This window comes from Echinops telfairi, unplaced genomic scaffold (genome assembly GCF_000313985.2).
Source record: "Echinops telfairi isolate 266 unplaced genomic scaffold, ASM31398v2 ScPeMD7_4;HRSCAF=17, whole genome shotgun sequence".
NCBI classification, from domain to species: domain Eukaryota; kingdom Metazoa; phylum Chordata; class Mammalia; order Afrosoricida; family Tenrecidae; genus Echinops; species Echinops telfairi.
Window position 1 is genome coordinate 1,234,443 of NW_022103900.1, and position 19,004 is coordinate 1,253,446.

Below are 19,004 nucleotides of genomic sequence, written 5' to 3' on the forward strand. Positions count from 1 at the left end.
GCCCTGTTATTTTATTCATGTTTATCATCTATCCACTTATAAAAAAAGTACACAATAGGCGGGGGAAAAAAAGCTCTATTTGACAGTTTTTCATATTTATAGTGCTCTGAGAAAGAGCCTGGAGATTCAATTAAGCTTATTAAATGCAGCATTTTACAAGCAATCTAATAAAGACCCGACGGCACAATACAAGTGGCAAGCATTTGTAAAAAGCAGGCTTTTTAACCTATAGATGAAACCCCTAGAAAAGCAGAAGTATTGATTGATTTTCTTTGGCGGTGAGTGTTAGAGGGGAGCAGGTGCTAACAACGAGAAACCAACATGACGGGAGGGGGCGGATGACCACCAGGAGCCCCTGAGTGGAGCGAGTGGGTAAAGGCTCAGCTCCCCACGGAAAGGTGGGGGGTACAACTCAGAAGGAAGTCCTGGCAGTCTCCGCGTGAAAGGCCCACAGCCAGTGACAGCGCAGGGGAGCACAGTTCTAACCTGGAACAGGAGGGCTCTCCAGGCCCCATTCAGAAAGGAGTGGAGGGGCCTCATCCACAGATGAGGATTTTGCCCGGCCTTTCACTTTCTGTGTTGGGCTGCTCACCAGAAGGTCAGCAGTTTGAAACCACCAGCTGCTCTGAGGGTGAGTTCCCGTCTCGGAAGCCCCAGGAGTTCTATTCTGTCAGAGGGCCACGGTGAGTTGGCGGGTGTTTTCCAGTCTCGTGGTAACAGTGCCTCCCCTTCTTTAAAATGTTCGACTTGCTTTTTCTTTTGAGTCCCTTTGCTAGGGGTCCTGGTGGCCCAGTGATTACACTCTGCGTTGCTCACTGCAATGCCAGCAGTTCGAGACCACCAGCCTCTTGAAGGGCGCGGGATGGGACTTTCTACTCCCTTACAGAGTGACTGTCTCAGCACCCCACAGGGGCAGCTCCGGCCTGCCTTACAGGCTCGCCGCAAGGCAGAACTGACTCGATGGCAGTGAGAATGGTTTTGGGTTTTTGTCCCTTTGCAGATTCAAAACACCTCTCAAGGGGCAATCGGAAGTGGTGCTTCTTTGAAAGCGGGGTGGCGGGTGTCCAGAAGCCTGACCCTTTCTCAGGGGGCCCATGCAGCCAGGGTATCATCGCGAGGGATAAAGTGCTGTGTCCACTCCTTCTCCCCTAACACAGCCTCCTGTCTGACCATCCTCTCAGACGCACAGGGAACCGCTCCCAACCAGATTTCCTTTGCGTTACAGGGAAGAGGAGGAAGTAAGGCCCGAGAGACAGCCCCTGGCGACTGCTCGGCACTCACCAGGTAGCTCCCGCATCGCTCTGCTTTTGAATTTTTATGACACAGAGTCGCAAAAAGATCTCGGTGTGAAAACTGCTGGGTGACTTTATAGTTCGTTCCTTGGCAATTTGAGAATCAATACTCCTGACGGGCCAGTTTATCAGAGTTATAATAATCAACTCTATGCAGCTGCATAGTTCATAAATGAAGGGAGGTGCCACCTGGGGAGTGTGTGAAGTTGCCTGCGATTCGGAAGTCTCTTTCGTGTCAGGTCCAGGACCTTAGATTACAAAACAAGGTATTTCCCCCATGAAACCAAAACAGTGGCTTTGCAGAAATTGCTTTTTAAAATGATCAATGGCACACCAGCCAGTGCGATTGTGAGGTGTCATCGAGACTGGGCAACAGGCATCAGAAGATTCACAACAAATAGTAAACAAACAAACAAACAAACAAAAATGCACTGGTGAGAATGGAGAGGGGGTTAAAGCGGAGACCCAAAGCCCATCTTTGGACAACGGAACATCGCCCCACAGAGGGGTCACAGGAAGGGGGTGAGTCAATCAGGGTGCAGTAGAGCACTAATGGGTCACGCAATACACCTCTGTTTCCCTGGAGGCCTCCTCACAACACACCCCCCCCCCACCTCTGCTATCAGGGACCTCAGTGCAGCCTCCCAACCTAGACTAGACAGGAGCATGTGCACAGGTATAAGCAAGAGATAAAACGCACAACACGTGGAACCCAGGAACAGGAATGCGAATAGAGATGCCAAAAGGGTAGGGGGAAGGTGGGGAGAAGGAGGGAGGGAGGGAGGGGGGCACTGATCACAATGAATGGCACATAACCACACCCCCCCCAGTCAGGGGGAAGAACAACAGAAACCAGAGGGGAAGGGAGACAGCGGTCGGTGTGATACTTGAAAATAATTAACCATCTACAATCTATCGGGGGACCATGAGGGTTGAGCAGAGGCAGAAGGGAAAAAAGGAGGAGTTGATCCCAAGGGCTCAATGGAAAGTAAATGTCTAGAAAAGAACGATGGAATATATGTACGAACATGTCGGATGTATGGTTTGTAACAAGAGTTGTAAGAGCCCCCAATAAAATGATTTTTAAAAATAATGAATAAACAAATTATACAATATATACACTGAAGTCCTACAGCAATAAAAAGGAATGATAACGTCTCAAAAAGATAAAATAATCAGTGTAGCTTAACGTACCAATTTTGGGAGACAGCAATACTTTCCTAAACAATGTCTAACACAGTGGGAAAGACTAGCTGTGGCGTTGACTAGCTGAAGACTGTGGGCAAGGATTCCTCCAATCTGCTCTTCAGTTTCCTCATGGGAGCGCTGGGAGGTAATCGACTTGCCCACGGTCATTAAGTCCATCCCGACACAGCGACATTATTGGGCAAGACAGAACTACCCAGGTGCATTTCCAAGCCTGAAAGCCTCCTCTTTCTACCTCGAGAGGCTGCTGGTTTTGAACTGCTGACCTTGTGGTTAACAGTTCAGTGGGTAACCACTACACTACCAGGGCTCCTTGATAGGGAGGTAATACTCCCTGGTCACATTGGGTTGTAGTAATCAAACAGGAAAAATGTTTGCAAAGTACTTAGCACAGGTGGGTGCCCATGATAGGACATAATAATTATTGGAACCACTCCAAGTCCTAAACACTCAGGCTGCGAAAGACCAAATTCTGCCAAGTCCATGGGCATTTGCTTCCAGGCTCTCTCAATATACGTTATTTAAATTAACAATAAACTCTTCACAAAACGCACCCAAACGTTCTCTCTCTCCCATTACAAACACGCTGCCTGTTCCTCGTAGAGAGGCTGTGTCTGTTGCAGGTAGTAGTTGCCCTGAACGTTCAAAGAAGGAAGCATTGCCCAGCCCTGTGCCATCTTTAAGGTTGTTGGTGTGCTTACGCTCATTCTTTTTTTAAGTCATTTTATTGGGCGCTCGTACAACTCTTATCACAATGCACCCATCCATTCATTGTGTCAAGCACATTTGTACCTTTGTTGCCATCATCATTCTCAAAACATTTTTCTACTTGAGCCCTTGGTATCAGCTCCTCATTTTTTCCCTCCCTCCCTCATGAACCCTTGATAAGTGATAAATTATTTTTTCATGTCTTACACGGACCAATGTCTCCCTTCACCCACTTTTCTGTTGTCCATCCCCCAGGGAGGGGGTTAGATGTAGATCATTGTAATCGGTTCCCCCCTTGGACCCCATCTTCCCCTTCCCCTCCTGGTATGGCTACTCTCATTCTTGGTCCTGAGGGATACATCTGTCCTGGATGCCCTGTGTTTCCAGCTCTGACCTGTACTGGTGGACATCTTAAGCTCATTCTTGTGGCTATTTTGTCAGTTCCTCTCACTGAGGGTTCCCTTGGTTGGGCGACCCTCTACTTTACTAAAGATGACCTCCATTTCTAGACACTGCCCTTTCCTAACGACGTGTCCGAAGTCGGCCAGATGAAGCCTGGGCATCCTTGCTTCTAAAGAGACTTCTGGTTGTACGTCAGTCAGACAAATGGGTAAAAGAATCCGTTAGTTGTTTCAGCTCCATTGAAACCTTTGGTCCAGTCATCCTATTTTCTTTGCCAAGTTGTTTCAAGGAGGAAAGGCTCCAGGGCATTTCGTTGGTAGGGGCGCTCTTGCAGCGTTCAATGGGGCTGGCCCGGCCAGGTCTTGGCTCTGCAGAGCGATGGGAGGGAATGCTGAGGGTCACGTGCTCCTTCTCCCTATGGGGCAGACACTCGAACGCGACCAGTTTTCTCAGGTTCTGTGAACCAACCTCCTCTAAGGGATTTCACTCTGGGGCCAAAGTCCATCCGGTTATAAAATGAAACTAAGAACAGTAACCATCTGAATTCTCAGCACAAACGGTTGGCAAGTCTTACAATACAGCATAGCCGCCCCCTTTTATGTATGTCAAAATACATCTCTCTCTCCTCTTGTGGGTGTATCAGGTCAACTCAATTGGTTGGTCTTAGTAGGCCAAAATAGGACTGTTCCCCCCACCTTTTGCACATCACAAGTTCTAGAATCGATGTGCTGATTTTCCAGGAGGGGTTAGCAGGTGACCCGTCTCAAACGGAAAAGGGAAATGTGGCTGCACCTTGCATGACATAGTCCCTGTCCTGCATCCCTCCCGGTGGCTGCCCTGAGAACACATCTTTCATTTGACTTGCGGAAGACAAAGTGAATGATGAAACAAACATCACCGATACAGCTTTCCATTTCTTAGCACTTTGACAATATGGGGGAGCATCATGGGGAAATTCCATTATCTTTCCATTCCGTTTTTTTTCACCAGCTTTCTGAAGTTCCCTTATCCATTCACACTGGATCTTTTCTATTTTATGACATCACCTATCCAGTACCCACGCTAGAAGCCTGGCCCCATCCGGCTCCTCCCTCTCACTCACCCCAGACTCCAGCGGGTGACACAGTTTGATCAGCTCCACCTGTGTTCTTGGACCCATTGGCCTCCCACGGTGTTGCTGTCATTGCCTCCGCTCCCTGTCACTGTCCACTGGATGCTCTCTACCGCCTCTTCCTTGGTCTTTCTCACTCTAGCCTGGAGCCTTCCCAATTTCTCCTCCTTTGAGGGATCTTTTAACAATGCTGTCTACTTGCTGCTTAAAAAACTCTCAAATACAGGCAGCTGAGTGTATACCACAGCTCATTATCTGACTTCTAGTTGCCTCTCTGGCCTTTATTCCCATCACACTACTCTGTCTACTCCATGTTAAGTCTTCCCAAGAGGGATGCTTGAGCTGACCTGGGAGGTCTCGGAGAGGAATTCCCTGTGTTTTCCTGGCTTCGTGACTCGGAGCACTTGCACATGCCTTCAGTGTCCTGTTCCTAACGCAGAACCCCTAATGGTTTAAAAACGGAGTGCAGGCATTCCTTCTGCTGAGAAACCTCAAGATGTTCCCTCACCTGTCCCCCATTTGTTTCAGATGCTCATCCAGTGGCCTCCCTAAAGAGATGCACCTGGTGTAAATATTCTCCACCATGTACTATGTATGACCAGTCACTAATCAGTTGCTATTTCTCCCCATAAGCTTTGGGTTTGTGTGTGTGTGTGTGTGTGTTTCAGGTAGAGGTTGCATCCTCTGACTTTGTATTCAGAGCATCTAGCCCACATAGATCCAGGCACACAGTAGGTCCTCAATGAGATTCTGCTGAACGAACGAATGGCATGACTACTCTGGATGGCTGATCAAGCAACAGCAGACTATGAAGAGCTGTGATGACTGAAGGAAGACCTTGTAGATAAGCTATGACTCAAGAACGCTACACAATGATAGCCGCGAACAGACCCATGCAGATGAAATGTCATCTATAGCTTCGTCTTCTTACGAAAGAGATTTCCATTTCTACCTTAATGAGTCTTCTTTTGATTAATTATCTTGACAAGACCCTTCTAAGAAAAACAGCTCCTTGTCTTTCATCACCTGAGAACTACAGAAAGGTTTAAACAAAGAGCACTTTTTGGTTGACCATGGGGTAAACTTGAAGGTATCAAGAACCACAGAATCTCAGGGAACCATGCAGCGAACTGTTTCATGGCTCTTCTAGCCATAATCTTTGTTACACCCAACAATCTTCATTTTCCTAATGGGGCTCGGTGGGAAGGTGGGGGAAGACATTGATTAGATTGACTCAGCCGTGAGGGGTGGTTAACAGGGTAAATTGTGAGCGCCATAATACTGGGTATAAAACGAGTCATCTTAGAAGCAGGAAATGGGGCATTTCACTACCAGGAAGAGAGAAGAGCCAGCAGTGCAGCACATCCTTTGGACCACAAGATCCCCGAGCATCCAACCTCCTTGACTCAGGAAGCAGCGCTGACACCAGAGAGGTGGCAGCAGAACCAGGAACCAGAGCATGAACCCAAACAGTGAACTCCCCAGTCCACAGAACAAGACAGGCTGAGTACTCCTGGGCAGGAAGCTGGCCAGTGGAGTGAGGTGCCTCTGGGAACGTGGTTGGGGAAATGGATTTTGTTGATCCGTAGAATTAAAGCTGAGCACCCGTTCACAGTGGAGTGGCATGCGCTCTGGCCATTCCTTGGCAGCCTTCAAAGAACTTTGTAACATTGCCGGAGCAAGACAGAGGCCGGGCGAAGAGGCTGAGGTCCAGAGGGGCCTGCCTGCAGCCTGGCAGAGAAGCTGTCTGGATGGAACAGTATCCTGGGCATTTCTTCAACTCATTTGTAACCTGTTAACATCCCTAATAAACTCCATAATTATGAGTAGCATCTGTGAGTGTTAGGTGGGCATGGCAATTACTTACCAAACCCAGTCACAGAAAGTGTGCCCCGGAAAGGGAGAGTCGATGTCAAAACGGTTATTGAGAAAGGGAGCCATTTACTTCGCTGCCCTCTCAATTCGATAGCTGCTCCTTAAAACAAGAATGAATAGCTAGTGATCTATCCATAAAGGGGAAACATTCATATAAAAGAAACCTGGGTTTGCAACAGCTTTCATCCAAGTTCTGGGGCAAAAACAAAGGTGAGGGGGGGCGAGATCTATGGATCAGAATCATCAGTGTATCTATAGCAGTGCAGGTAAGGCACTCCTGTCAGGTCTAGAAAGAGGCCCAGGTGAAGCTCCATTCCTTGAACATTTCAGGCCCTTCCCCAAGCATCGCTTCTCAGGGATGGTCTGGGGGAAGCACAGTCTCATTCATCAAGGACCAGATAGAGCGCTGAGCCCACCCTAACCCTGCCAGAGCAACCAGTCTGTCGGGAGGACAACTAGTGTTGACGAGGTTCCTGGGATCTGCTGGCTCAGGCAGCGTTAAGAGCTTGACTTGAAGTCTGGAGTCCGAGAGGCCTGTATTCAAATCCTTCTGCTGCTCCTTGTTAACTCGGTAATCCTCTAAGGCTTAGCCAAATGAGGCTCTTAGACGCCCAGCTTCCTTCTTAGTAAAATGATGGGAAACAGCATCTGCGACAGGCCTGGTACCCAGTAAGTGGCCACCTATTATCCATTTATGGTGACTCAAATGAACAATCTACTGAACTTCTAATTCACATACAACCTAGGCCAAACACTTTTTATAGACTAAAAATGACAAGGCATGAGCCAGATTTTGTGTTGACTGAATGTCTTGCCACCCTATTTCGAGCTGGTAACAATGTGGGTTCCATACACCTACAGCTGCATTCTGGCGGACGGTAAGTCCCTGGGTCATGAACATACAACTTAACAACTTGCACTGAGCCCATTGACATCCTGTCGCATTGCCCTCGCTTTGAAATAATGGAGCCAGCCCGTGTAAGACACGCTTCATCACAATCCCCTGGTCATGGAAAACACCTCGAGCCTGTTGCACCAGGGAAGGCTCCATCAGAACCAGATGCGTCCGCTGCGGCTTATTTACACAGCTGACTTTTTAAAAACATTCAGGAACTTAGCTGGTTCGCAATCCGGGGACTACCCTGTTACGTAAAACTGCTTCTCCACAAGAAATCAGAAGCAGGAAGCTAGGATGCCAACGGGTATAGACAGCCACTCAGGTACCAGCCCTCCAGCTCCACCCCACCCACACTTGGCTGTGACTTTTCCTGTGGCTTTGGGTGACCTCTCACAGGGCTCTGCTGCTGACCCAGAGAGTGAGACCCCTGGATTGGATTACAGAGACAGTGGCAGCCTTTCAGCTGAATTCTAGTTTAGAAAGCCTACACATTTCCACAGATTATCTCCCAGCTGGTAGGGGTGGGGAGTGTGTGGGTACAAACAAACAAAACCATGGCGTTACAGAAGAGAGAGAGTACATTGGATAGAAATGCACCCCCGTGATGTTCAAGGTGACTCACCTGTGGACCAGTTCCCGGTTTCAAGTGAAAACCAAACACAAGTTCCAGGTTCACCGTTTTTTCCTCATTTTCTTCCGGTTCACCTCCCGAGTCCTAAACCAAAACCAAGCACCAGTGACTCAAGCTGCCATTCCATTTTTACAGGACTCTTAGCCCGAGTTTTCCATCCTAACCGACTGGATTTGGCTTCATTCTCATTAAGCTATGAGTGACCACGACATAGAGCAAGAGAAATGACCCACTAATCCTTTGATTGAGAACCTTGCCACGTAATTGCTTCATGCACTGCAAGCCTAATGCCACGGCCTTAACCATTTTTCACAATGTACCTGGCGTTGGGTAACTTTACCCTAGAAATGCACTTAGCACCTGGAGATATATTTGAGCCTTTGCCATGGGAATTTCACAACACTCGATGTTGACAAGCTATTCCCTAAGAGAAGTAAGGCCGTCCGGAAGCATACGTGGATCCAGGATCAAACCAGGGAACACAAGGCAGCTTTGAAGGCTCACAGATGGAAGACCATTGCTGACAGTGAATGAAAGGAGTTAATCACCGTCAGGATCTACTGATTCCAAGCAAGGTATGTCAGACCCCCTTAGATGAAATTCAAAACGAATATGTTAAACTTAATGTTTTACTCAAGCCCTAACTCTTACCACTTTGTGCAAGTGAAAGTCCAGAGCCCTGGGGTGGGGGTGGTGTGTGTGCGTGTGTGTTCCTCCAGTGACTTAGACGTTGGACAAACATCTCCTGGAGCCAGGTGGGAGGCTCCAGGGCCTCACCTGCCCACTTGGCACTTCCATCCCTGGGGCACTAAGTGGAGATGTGGCGTTCTTATCATGAATATGTTGTTAATATTTCAACTTGCAGGAGACTAGCGTGTTCAATGTATGCACATCCTAAGCTTCATTCAAAGGGCCTTTTGTTGGACAAGGGTGATTACGCTGCACTTCAAACACGCATCCCCGACACTGGCAAATTGAGGTGTGGATGGCAGGTGTGCAGGTGAAGAGAAGCAGCAGGCTTACCTTGGTGAGTGGCGGAAAGTGAAACAAGTTGAGGTAATTGTGGGTTAATTTCTCAATGGCTGACTGTAAAGGGAGAAAGAAAGCAATAGGAGTTTGTTAATGACCTGATAAAACCAAGAAGGGATTAAAAATGATTGTGCCCCTAGAAAGGCCTTCTTTATTGATGAAGTTCATAAAATACGGTGGGGATGTCAATAGCCAACGTCTACTGAGCATAAACCTGATGGTTCAAAGTTGTTTGGGGACTTTGTAATTATTTAATGGATGAGGAAGAAATTGTAAAGATGCTAAACCTCACACTAAGCAATAAATAAAACCATTCTTCAAGCGCCGTCAGATTGTGGTGGTGACAAGGTGAATGTTCTGGTGTGGACAGTGTAGTTGTCTCCCTGTGGAACTGTGGAAGAACAGGGCCGTCAGCATGGCTCCAGAGACGAAACTCTCCGAAGGGTTTACTGCCTCGTCGTGAGGGCTCGGCTGTGGGGGGGTGCGTCTGACCATTCCCTCCCCCGAGGGAGCACAGAGAAAACTTAGGAAAGGAGAACAATTTAAATTATGATTTCTTCTACTATTTTTTAAAAAATATCATCAGGTATACCTTGGCTTTTTCAGATGTGAATTGAACATATCATAAAGGGCATGAAAACCATTATTGTGAGAAAAAGCAGCTGCATTTTTAAAAGCAAACAAAAGCTGCGGACAATGGACAATGTAGCAAACACAGCCTGGATGCTCAACTCTATTTCTTTTACCTGGTCCTCCTCCATGAGGGCTTCCGGGCCCAGGGGAGAGCCAGGGACAGGCAGGACAACCAAGGAGCCAAAAAAAACAAAAAGATGGGAGGAAATCGCGCTCCGGACGCCAGTTTTATGATCCAGCCTTCAGATGGATTCTACCTGCCTTCATGAATGAGCAGAGTGAAGAGCACTTTCCCAGTCTGGTTGTGTGTGTGTGTGCGCATGCATGCAAGTCTGTGTGAGATGCGATTCTGCAAAGTCCCAGGAAGGCTCCTTGAAAACATCTTGCCCGCTGCCCCCTGAGGCAGCTGGGAGAGTTATTTCTCCCAAGATGCTTGTGCACCCAGGGCAGTTATTACGGCACTTTGCCGCTCAGATCCACTCATTTGCAGAAGTCCCTGTGCTGCAGTAGAGTCTCTTGGGGTCTCGCCTCCTGTTGGCTGAGCTCATGCTGGTGGCCACTCTATGACAGCCCCGGCTTTGACAGTAGGTGGAGGGTCTGGGGTCTAGGTTGCTGAGCGTTGAGACAGACCCCACGGTGCTATGAGTTGAGATATCACCCTGGATCTTGAGGGAGGCCTTGAATCTCAGACCTGGCCATCCCTCATCTCACTCCAGGCCAAGAGAGGACGCATCACCCAGGCCCCACCCCGGTTGGCTTTTAGAAACAAGGGCGTTTGCTTCATGCACGTGCTTCTTGGCTTCTTAGACCTTGGGCCCTTTTGAATAGGTTTGAGTCTCATTTCTATGGGATGGCTTCTTCAACACCATTCTCTCCTCTTGCTCTGCTTAGCTTCTAGTGGTTGCCGCAATCCTTGGTGGTCTCTGGCTCGTAGACACATCACTCCGATCTCTGCCTCCATCATCACCTGGGCTTCTTTCTCCTACGCAGATGGCTTTCATGGCCCCTTGCCACCTGCTTCCTTTCTGAAGGCGCACAGTCACCATGCTCTTGGTCAGGGGTATAAATGTAACTGTGCTTCCCTTCTCGAAACTGCAAGCAGTTCTCTTAACCAATGACACCCTCCCTCTCCCTCCATTCTCACTTCCACCAGATCAACTGGGCCCTATTACTCTCTGTACTGGGTGACCGACTCTGGCCCTGCCCCTAAAATTCATGTCTACCTGGAGCCTAGAATGTGATCTTTTGATGTCTGGGCAGATCCAGCTAAAAATCTAATAATCCAAGCTCTAATCCACGCTGCATTAGGGTGAACCCTAAATCCAGTGACTGCCATCTTTGTAAGGAGAAAAAGACTTGCAGACAGACACACAGACAAGGATGAAGGCCATGTGGTGATGGAGGCAGAGATTGGAGTGATGTCTCTCTAAGCCAAGGAACACCCAGGATTGAGGCAACCGCTGGAAGCTAAGAAAAGATTCTCTCCAACTCTTAGAGGGAGCATGGCCCTGCCAGACCTTGCTTTCAGCCTTTCAGTACGTAAAACTCGGAGAGGAAAAATTTTGTTTTATACCACCAAGTTGGTGATGTTTCATCGTGTCCACTCTAGGAACATGAATGTGCTCTATTATCACAGATCACTTAAAATTCAGTCTCACCTTTCTGATCTAGTTTATGTGGACCAAACACAATCCCATTCAACACTTTCAATGCTCCCCACAGCGAATCAATTTCCAGCTCCCTGCTTGCTGTTCTAGCTGGGTGAGACTTGCTGTTGTTCTAGCAAGGTGTGACTTGCTGCTGTTCTAGCTGTGTGTGACTTGCTATTCTAGCTGGGTGTGACTTGCTGTTGTTCTAGCTGTGTGTGACTTGCTGTTCTAGCTGGGTGTGGCTTGCTGTTGTTCTAGCTGGGTGTGACTTGCTGTTCTAGCTGGGTGTGACTTGCTGTTCTAGCTGGGTGTGACTTGCTGTTCTGGCTGGGTGTGACTTGCTATTCTGGCTGTGTGGCTTGCTGTTGTTCTGGCTGGGTGTGACTTGCTGTTCTGGCTGTGTGGCTTGCTGTTGTTCTAGCTGGGTGTGACTTGCTGTTCTAGCTGGGTGTGACTTGCTGTCACAGCTGTGTGTGACTGGGTCCCCACAGCTCTTCCCCCCGTCATGATTTCCATTCTCCACCAGCCTCCAGCGGCAGCTCTGCTCTCTGCTCTTCGCCTCAGAGCCCATCTCTTCTCCCTCCAGGTTCTCTTCTGTTTGTTTCCTTTAACTCCTCAATCACTCTGCCTAGATCAACATCCTTTCTTTCCCTTCTGCTGTCTCGAGCGCAGATTTGGTCATTCCTCCAAGACCCAGTTCAAGGGCCCCCCACTCCATGAAGGTTTCCCTCTCTGTCTCTACCACTTCTCCCCTCTAGAGCCTCCTCTCCAAGCTGCCTCGGAGAAGCACCACACGATGAAACAGTCTGTTATGGGCAGGTTTTCTCTCTTCTCTGGGATGTACCTTCCTCAGCGGTAGGATTCTCCTTTGTGTCTTCTTCACAAGCTAGCTCTTGCAGCTGGAAGGCATTCAGTGGCGTTTGTAGAGCAGTGAAGTGAGGGCACTGCTGGTGCTGATGATACCAAACACCACAGAGGGGGTTTGACTGTCCTGGGACTTGCTTTCAGGGGCTAACCCTGCTGTCATTAGTTGACAAACCCATGGTGACCTTACGTACAATGGAGAGAAAAACACATTGTCTACTTCCGTGGCCTCTTCACAATCTTAATCATGTTCGAACCCATTCTTGCAGCCACAGTGTCACTTTGTCTCATTGACGGAGACCAAGGATGGGGATACTGAAACCCCATGTGGCTTTAGCAAGGCAACTATCACAGGTCACCACCTCCACCTCCTCGCAACAGACCTTTAAACCCAGGCTGGTTCTTTTTCAAAGACAACAGAAAGAAAGGGAGACGAGGAGGATCTTATCTTTGCCACAGAAGGTAAGATTTGTTAAAGTTCTCTTGCAATTGGAAATTTCTGCCTATGACAGAAATAAGTGTTCAAACCATACCCCATCTAAGCAAGAATGCCTTCCCAGGCAGGGACTCATCCAGCCAGCGAAGGACAGAAGCTAGCCATACCTCGAAGCAGAACCTTGGCTGCGGTGAAACTAGGTGAATATGTGTTCCTGACAGATTAGTGAATTCCCTTGTTTATTTACTAACTGGGACACAGTGTTGTACGCCCCTCCAGCTACCCAAACTGGGGGCGAGGGAAGGTTTGGGGAGCAAAGTTGATTTTTTAGCTTGAGGAACATCTCACCTGAAAGAAACTGATTAAGAACAGTGCCCACGCACACAAGCCAGGAATTCTTGTTTGGCTTCAGCAAGTACAAAAACCAATGACGGACAGACCGGATTGCTCAACTGCATAGAAACCACAGCCACAAACGCAGAGGGTTAGCCTTGAAGCTATTGGAGACTGACTTTGGGGGGAATGTGAGCATTTCCTGAGTCAATGAGGGATTCGCATATACCTAGCGGTGGGGCTGACTGCTTGGCTCAAAAGGAGTTTGCAAATTCAATGAAACCCCCATGATGTTAACGTAATGAAGGAGCTTAGGGTTCACACAGGCCAGGGGCAACTTTGGGCGGCTCTTGGAGATTTCTAACAGGCCGCTGGCAGCTCTGGCTCTAAATGGGGATGCCTCCTGCTTTTCCTGGGTGGCGGTCTTTCTCCCTCACCAAGGCCTTGCCCCAGGCTGTCGACTCGTGCTGTCGGGGGCTAAACCTGCTGCCATCAGTTGACTCGGTGACTGGAGTGCCCGCCCATCACCTGCTTGCCACTCAGTGGTCCTCCAGTTCTTCTCCAGAGATGTGCTTTCTCCCCCAACTACCTTTCCTGAGGAGCCCTGGTGGCTTAGTGGTGAGGCGCTGGGCTGCTAACTCCAAGGTCAGCAGTGGAAACCACCAGGTGCCCTGCCGAAGAGACGTGAGGCTGGTCCTCCTGGTCAACAGTTAGTCACGGCCTCAGAAAGCCCCGGCGGGGTGGGAGGTCCAGCCGGCGCTGTGAGATGGCTGCGGTCAGAATCGGTGGCAGGGAGTTTGCAGTTTGGAACCACCGCTCCTGGGTGGCATTTTTTATAAATGTCCCTTTACCATCACTGCACAATTAATATGTCTTCCCTACTAACCTTCCCTACGAAATCAGGAGAGACCGGTCCCTGGAGAAGGACATCATGCTTGCTGAAGCGGAGGAGCGGTCCAAAGAGGAAGGCCTTTGCCGAAATGGCTGGACACACTGGCTGCCACCATGGGCTCACACCTAAGGGCAGCTGCAAGGATGGCGGGGGCAGGGCGTGTTTCCTTCTATTGCACATGGGGGCGTTATGGGTCGGAATCAACTCAAAGGCACGTAATAACAACTCAACTAACACTCCATGCAGGCACAGGGTGGCAGCCAGGTGTATCCAGGGACTGACCCTTTGGCGGGAGGAGTTGTGCCATGGGGACAGCCGGGGGATTATCAGCTGTACCAGGCGGAAGTGCTTCCACACCGTAAGCACCGGCAGCAGCCAGCTTCCTCTAAACGCAAAGTGCCACACGGAGGTGCTCAATACGGATGCTCTGACCAGGTGCCCTGCGTCTGAGGTACCTTTAAATGGATGATATGCCCCTTGGAGACAATGCCCATGTCTTTCAAGTCTTCTTCCTCCAGAAACAGCAGCCGCTTCCCTGTGATGTTATTCTCCTTGAACAAGCTCGGGTACACAATCATCTCCTCGGAAGGGTCACCTGGGGGAGGTTGTGAGCAGGGAGAAGAACATGAGACTCAGGCCCTCACCAAAGTCACCTCTGTGAATTCAGAAGTAAAGTGATTGCACTTGCCTTTTTGGACCAGCTGCTGAAGCCAGAAGTACTGTGAAAGAGAGGACACATGGTGAGGTGAAGACTTCCAGACGGCCGAGGCCAGCCATAACAGGACAGCATGACCCTTTCAATCCAGTTCGAAAATTTTTAATCCCTGCCTGCACCTCCCAGGGGAAATGGGCTATTTCTCTGCCTGTCCTTTCAAAACCTCAAGCTTCTCCCTGGGAGCAATCCCTTCTTTGGGGAGTCCTGGCACCCGAGGGACCACAGGAGCTGTCCTGTGTATGGAGGGGAGAGATGAACACCCCCTCAGCCATTCCCATGGCTGGCATGTCCCCATGCATGTGGCCAAGGAGCACTGGTGTACCCCGGCGTTGTCTGAGCAAAAGGGCCCCCCACTGCAGCACACAGAGCAATGGAGAGAATGAGCCCTCCATGCGGCTCCTGAGGGAGCCACCAATAAGCTGCCGTCTGGGCACTTCTAACCCATGGTGGCTGCGGTGCATTACAGAATGGAAGGGCAGTCCACAGGGTTCCCAATTGCATCATCAGGCCCGTCTTCCCAGCACCACTGGGCAGATGTTAACCACCGTTCACAGAGTGGCCAGGGGCTGCAGGACCAGCTGACCCTGGTGGCCAAACGGGGGCTGCCTCACCTCTCCCCAGGGGCCCCGAGCCTGTGAAGCTTATTTGGTATCTCTTTCCTGGTAGGCGCTCACTTTTGCAGGTAAAGGAGATAGGGGAGAGGCCAGCCTCAGCCCCTCCGCTTCTCTGGGGAGCCTTCTATCCGGGAATGTTATTCGAAGGGCCTGGAAATTACTTAACCTTAGGACAAAGACTAAAATAGCTCCTGGGGCTTAGTGGTTTAAAAAAGGGGGGGGGGTGGATTTTGAAAATGAGATGAGCCGACTTGACGGGGGGATCAAGGGAGTATTTCCTGGCCTGTACGTAGAAAGAAGCCGCCCTCCTCTCTGTTTGTCAGCACTGGCGGGAGACTGAGGAGCACAGGGGCTCCGTGATAAGGAAGAAGAGGCCCCTGGTGCCAAGTTTCCTAACCCTGGGGAACCCCAAGAGGCTAGCCAATGCCCATGACGCGAGGCTACAAAGGGCAGGGAAGGAATCACCCTGCTTCACAAACCAGGTGGGGTTAGCTAAGCAGAGCTTTCTCCAGAAGTATTTCTAGAAGTGAGCTTGTACCTTGTGGCGCGTGGGCCTGTTCTCTCACGCGGGGCCTATACCTCCAGCTTTACATCTGTTTTTCTCTCCTCCTCACTCGTTTGATGATATCCTGTGCTTGTAAAATGGACCCACGCAGACCTAAGTCGCTGAGGTCTTTGGTCAGAAATTCTCATGCTCCTTTCAATGTTACAGAAACCGCTATGGGCAAAGGAGAAACGTAGGGCCTAGGGCTTCCTCCGGACTTAAATAGCCTACCTGCACCCTGACAAAATGTGGGGCTTCTCGGAGCCGTGCGAATGGTTAACCCACTTGACTGCTAACAGAAAGGTGGGCTGTTCAAATCCTCTCAAGGTCACCTCAGGGGACCCATCTGTTGTAAAAAATAAAATAAATCAACCTTTGAAATCCCGGCCAACTCAGCAGCACGGGGCTTTGTGACTCCAGGAAGGGCCACAGCCGCAGACCACGTCTGGGCGTGCATGGAAGGCCAGAGGAAAGACGTCACGTTCCCCACAAGCCTAAGGCAGGAAGTCAGTGCAGCTCAGGGGTGGGGACCCAGCCTGGCACTGCCTTTACCAAGTCTTCCTCCAGGGTTCAATTCCTACCCCTGCATTTTAGGACACTCTGAAAGCACGTTCACTTTGCATACTGGGCTAGTCTCTGAATTTTGTCATGGGTGCTCGTGACCTTATCTGGAATAATGATCAGGAATAGATAAAACCATCTTGTAAGGCTGGAGGGGACAGTGGCTTGGAGCTTGAAGTTTGACTTCAAGTTGCTATTGCATCCAAAATAACCTTAGAACGCGGCGACACTTGCCAGCTGCTCCCGAAAGGCCTTCCCTAGGCCCCGCCCACCTCTAGCTGCAGTTGTCAACTGGAGGACTATCGATGAGCTACCTCCAGGCCAGAGGTGACATTAATAGGAACAGCTTACCACGTCGTCTTCAGTCCAGGCACTAATCTCAAAGGAAGGCAGCAGCTGCGGGGGGAAATAGGAATGAAATGAAAGAAATATTACCTTTGTCCCTTTGGTTTATGCCTTTGCCTCGCCTTCATCCCTAGGCTTGCTTTTGTCCGGTCCCCCCTGTAGGTTGAGTTGAAAAGCCTTTTCCCGACCTTGAGAGGGATTCCTCAGTGCTGAGAAGGATTGGGGCCACTGAAGTCACCCATTAACAGACATCCCCCCTCAGTAACAATGCACTGTATGCTCTGAGCTTCAGCAAAGGCTTTGTGCTTCTTGGCATCACCCCCCCCCCCACCCCCCCAGTGAATAGTTACCACAGAAGCCACTGGCTTGAGAGCCGGCAGATTGATGTTTTGACCAATGGCCAAGGTGAACCTTTTCCCCACTTCCCCCAGGGGTCTGGATCGGACAAGGACCACACTGGGTTCCCACACATGGCTTATGCAAGCCACTTCGGAGGAAATGAACCCCATCCTCTCAAGGTGACAAGAAAAGATGTGTCACCAATTTGAAGCCTTTCACTAGGACTGGGAGCGATTCCACCCGGCAGGTGGTCTTCTGCTTCCTGCTTTCCAGGGACAGAACTCCATCCCTACAGCCGAGGGGCAGTACGGCGTTTGCAGGCACACACTTCGTTCTGACAGTTTCCTGTCCCAGGGGCTTTCTGCCTCCATAACAAGTTGCTATCAAGGATCACTTCTTCAATCCTCACGCTATGGGCCAAACAACCAACCCAAACTCATCGCCATCCAGTCAATTCTGACTCATAGGGACCCTTTGGGACAGAGTAAAACTGCCCGTGTGACTTTCCAAGACTAACGCTTTACGGGAGTAGAAAGCCTCATCTTTCTCCCAGGGAGCTGGCTGGTTAGCAGCCTAATGCATAACCAAGATGCCACCAGGGCTCCTGTACGCTGATATCAACTCCTGTGGGTGAATTTCACCCTCAATTGGCAGCCCTAACTCTGCAGGTTGGTCCCAACACCCTCCTTTAGAGACGAGGAAGTGAATGGGAAGGAGACTTTGTCATCTGCCTGGTCAGGACCGAGAAGGGAGCATTGGGAGTGAAGCTCCAGGGTCATGGCTTTGAGATCCAGCTTACATGTTGCCTTTCCACTGGGCTCAGATTTGAGTTCTGGGGAATTATTTTTACCGCTATTTCTTTATCCAGCTCTCTGTTCATGTTACACAGAGACCAAGTTCCCCGAATGCAATCAGTTAGGAGCAGGAACTAAATGTCCATGAACAAATAGGCCTCGCTCACCAGGGAAACACGAGGTGCTGTAAGACCCTGAAGCCGCTCCCCAGGCTGAGTTCACTTTTGAGGTCTTTGTCTGAGTATACTAATTTTTAAGACAAACTAGAGATTTCAGTTACCCTAATGCAGTGGTTCTCAACCTTCCTAATGCACGGCCCTTATACGGTTCCTCATGTGGTGGTGACCCCCAACCATTACATTATTTTCGTTGCTGCTTCATCGCTGTGATTTTGCTACTGCGATGAATCGGCATGTAACTGTCTGATGTAGGATGTAGTTTCAGTGTTACAAATTGAACATCATGACAGCATAGTGACTAACCACAAAAACAACATGTAATCCTGTATTGTGAAATTTTTATTTCTAATGACAAATAAGTGAAATTTTGTCTTGAAGCATGGTGTAGCACGGGTAACAGTCTGTATGCCGGGGACGCCTCTGTGGGCCTATCTGCATGTGGGCGGGCCCACCTGGAGGAGGGGGTCTTGGTTCCTAAGACCATGGGAAAGATGTGTTTCCCGATGGTCTTAGGCGACCCCTGTGAGGGTCATTTGGCCCCCAAAGGGGTCACGACCCACAGGTTGAGAACCGCTACCCTAACGGATCTGCGAAATTGATTCACGCTTGGTCGACAATGGCTGCTTGGAGACCCCTATGATGGAACTCCCCAACCAAAAAGATCTCAGAACTGCCGAGCGGTGGCATACCGCACAACAGGGCCCTGGGCAGTCGCCATGGGCCAGCTCCTGGAGCGGGTCTCGGATTCTCTGCCCATGTGGGGACTGGTTGGCTGATGGCAAAAATCCCCAAGCGACCTCTCAGAAACCAGCTGACTCGTCATGTGCTTAGAACGTCTAAGTGTTTAGGAAAGATGTCACTTGAATCCTATTTTGAAAACCAAGTGTTAGGTCCTTGGTATGAAGAAGGGTGTGTGAAACTGGAGCTGTCCTGAGGAGCCAAGGCAACAGAGCG

At 49.7% G+C, this 19,004-nt stretch overlaps 1 protein-coding gene across 1 annotated transcript in view; it reads right to left on the minus strand.

Moving 5' to 3' along the window:
* Positions 1 to 19,004, minus strand: part of MAP3K20 (mitogen-activated protein kinase kinase kinase 20) — a 176,212-nt gene that overhangs the window by 26,874 nt on the left and 130,334 nt on the right. Inside the window, exons 12-16 of the mRNA XM_030888237.2 lie at positions 16,745 to 16,789; positions 14,648 to 14,678; positions 14,415 to 14,554; positions 9,147 to 9,209; positions 8,115 to 8,207 (exon numbers count right to left, since the gene is read on the minus strand). Coding sequence (XP_030744097.1) covers positions 8,115 to 8,207; positions 9,147 to 9,209; positions 14,415 to 14,554; positions 14,648 to 14,678; positions 16,745 to 16,789 — 372 coding nt within the window. The remainder of the gene's footprint in view (positions 1 to 8,114; positions 8,208 to 9,146; positions 9,210 to 14,414; positions 14,555 to 14,647; positions 14,679 to 16,744; positions 16,790 to 19,004) is intronic.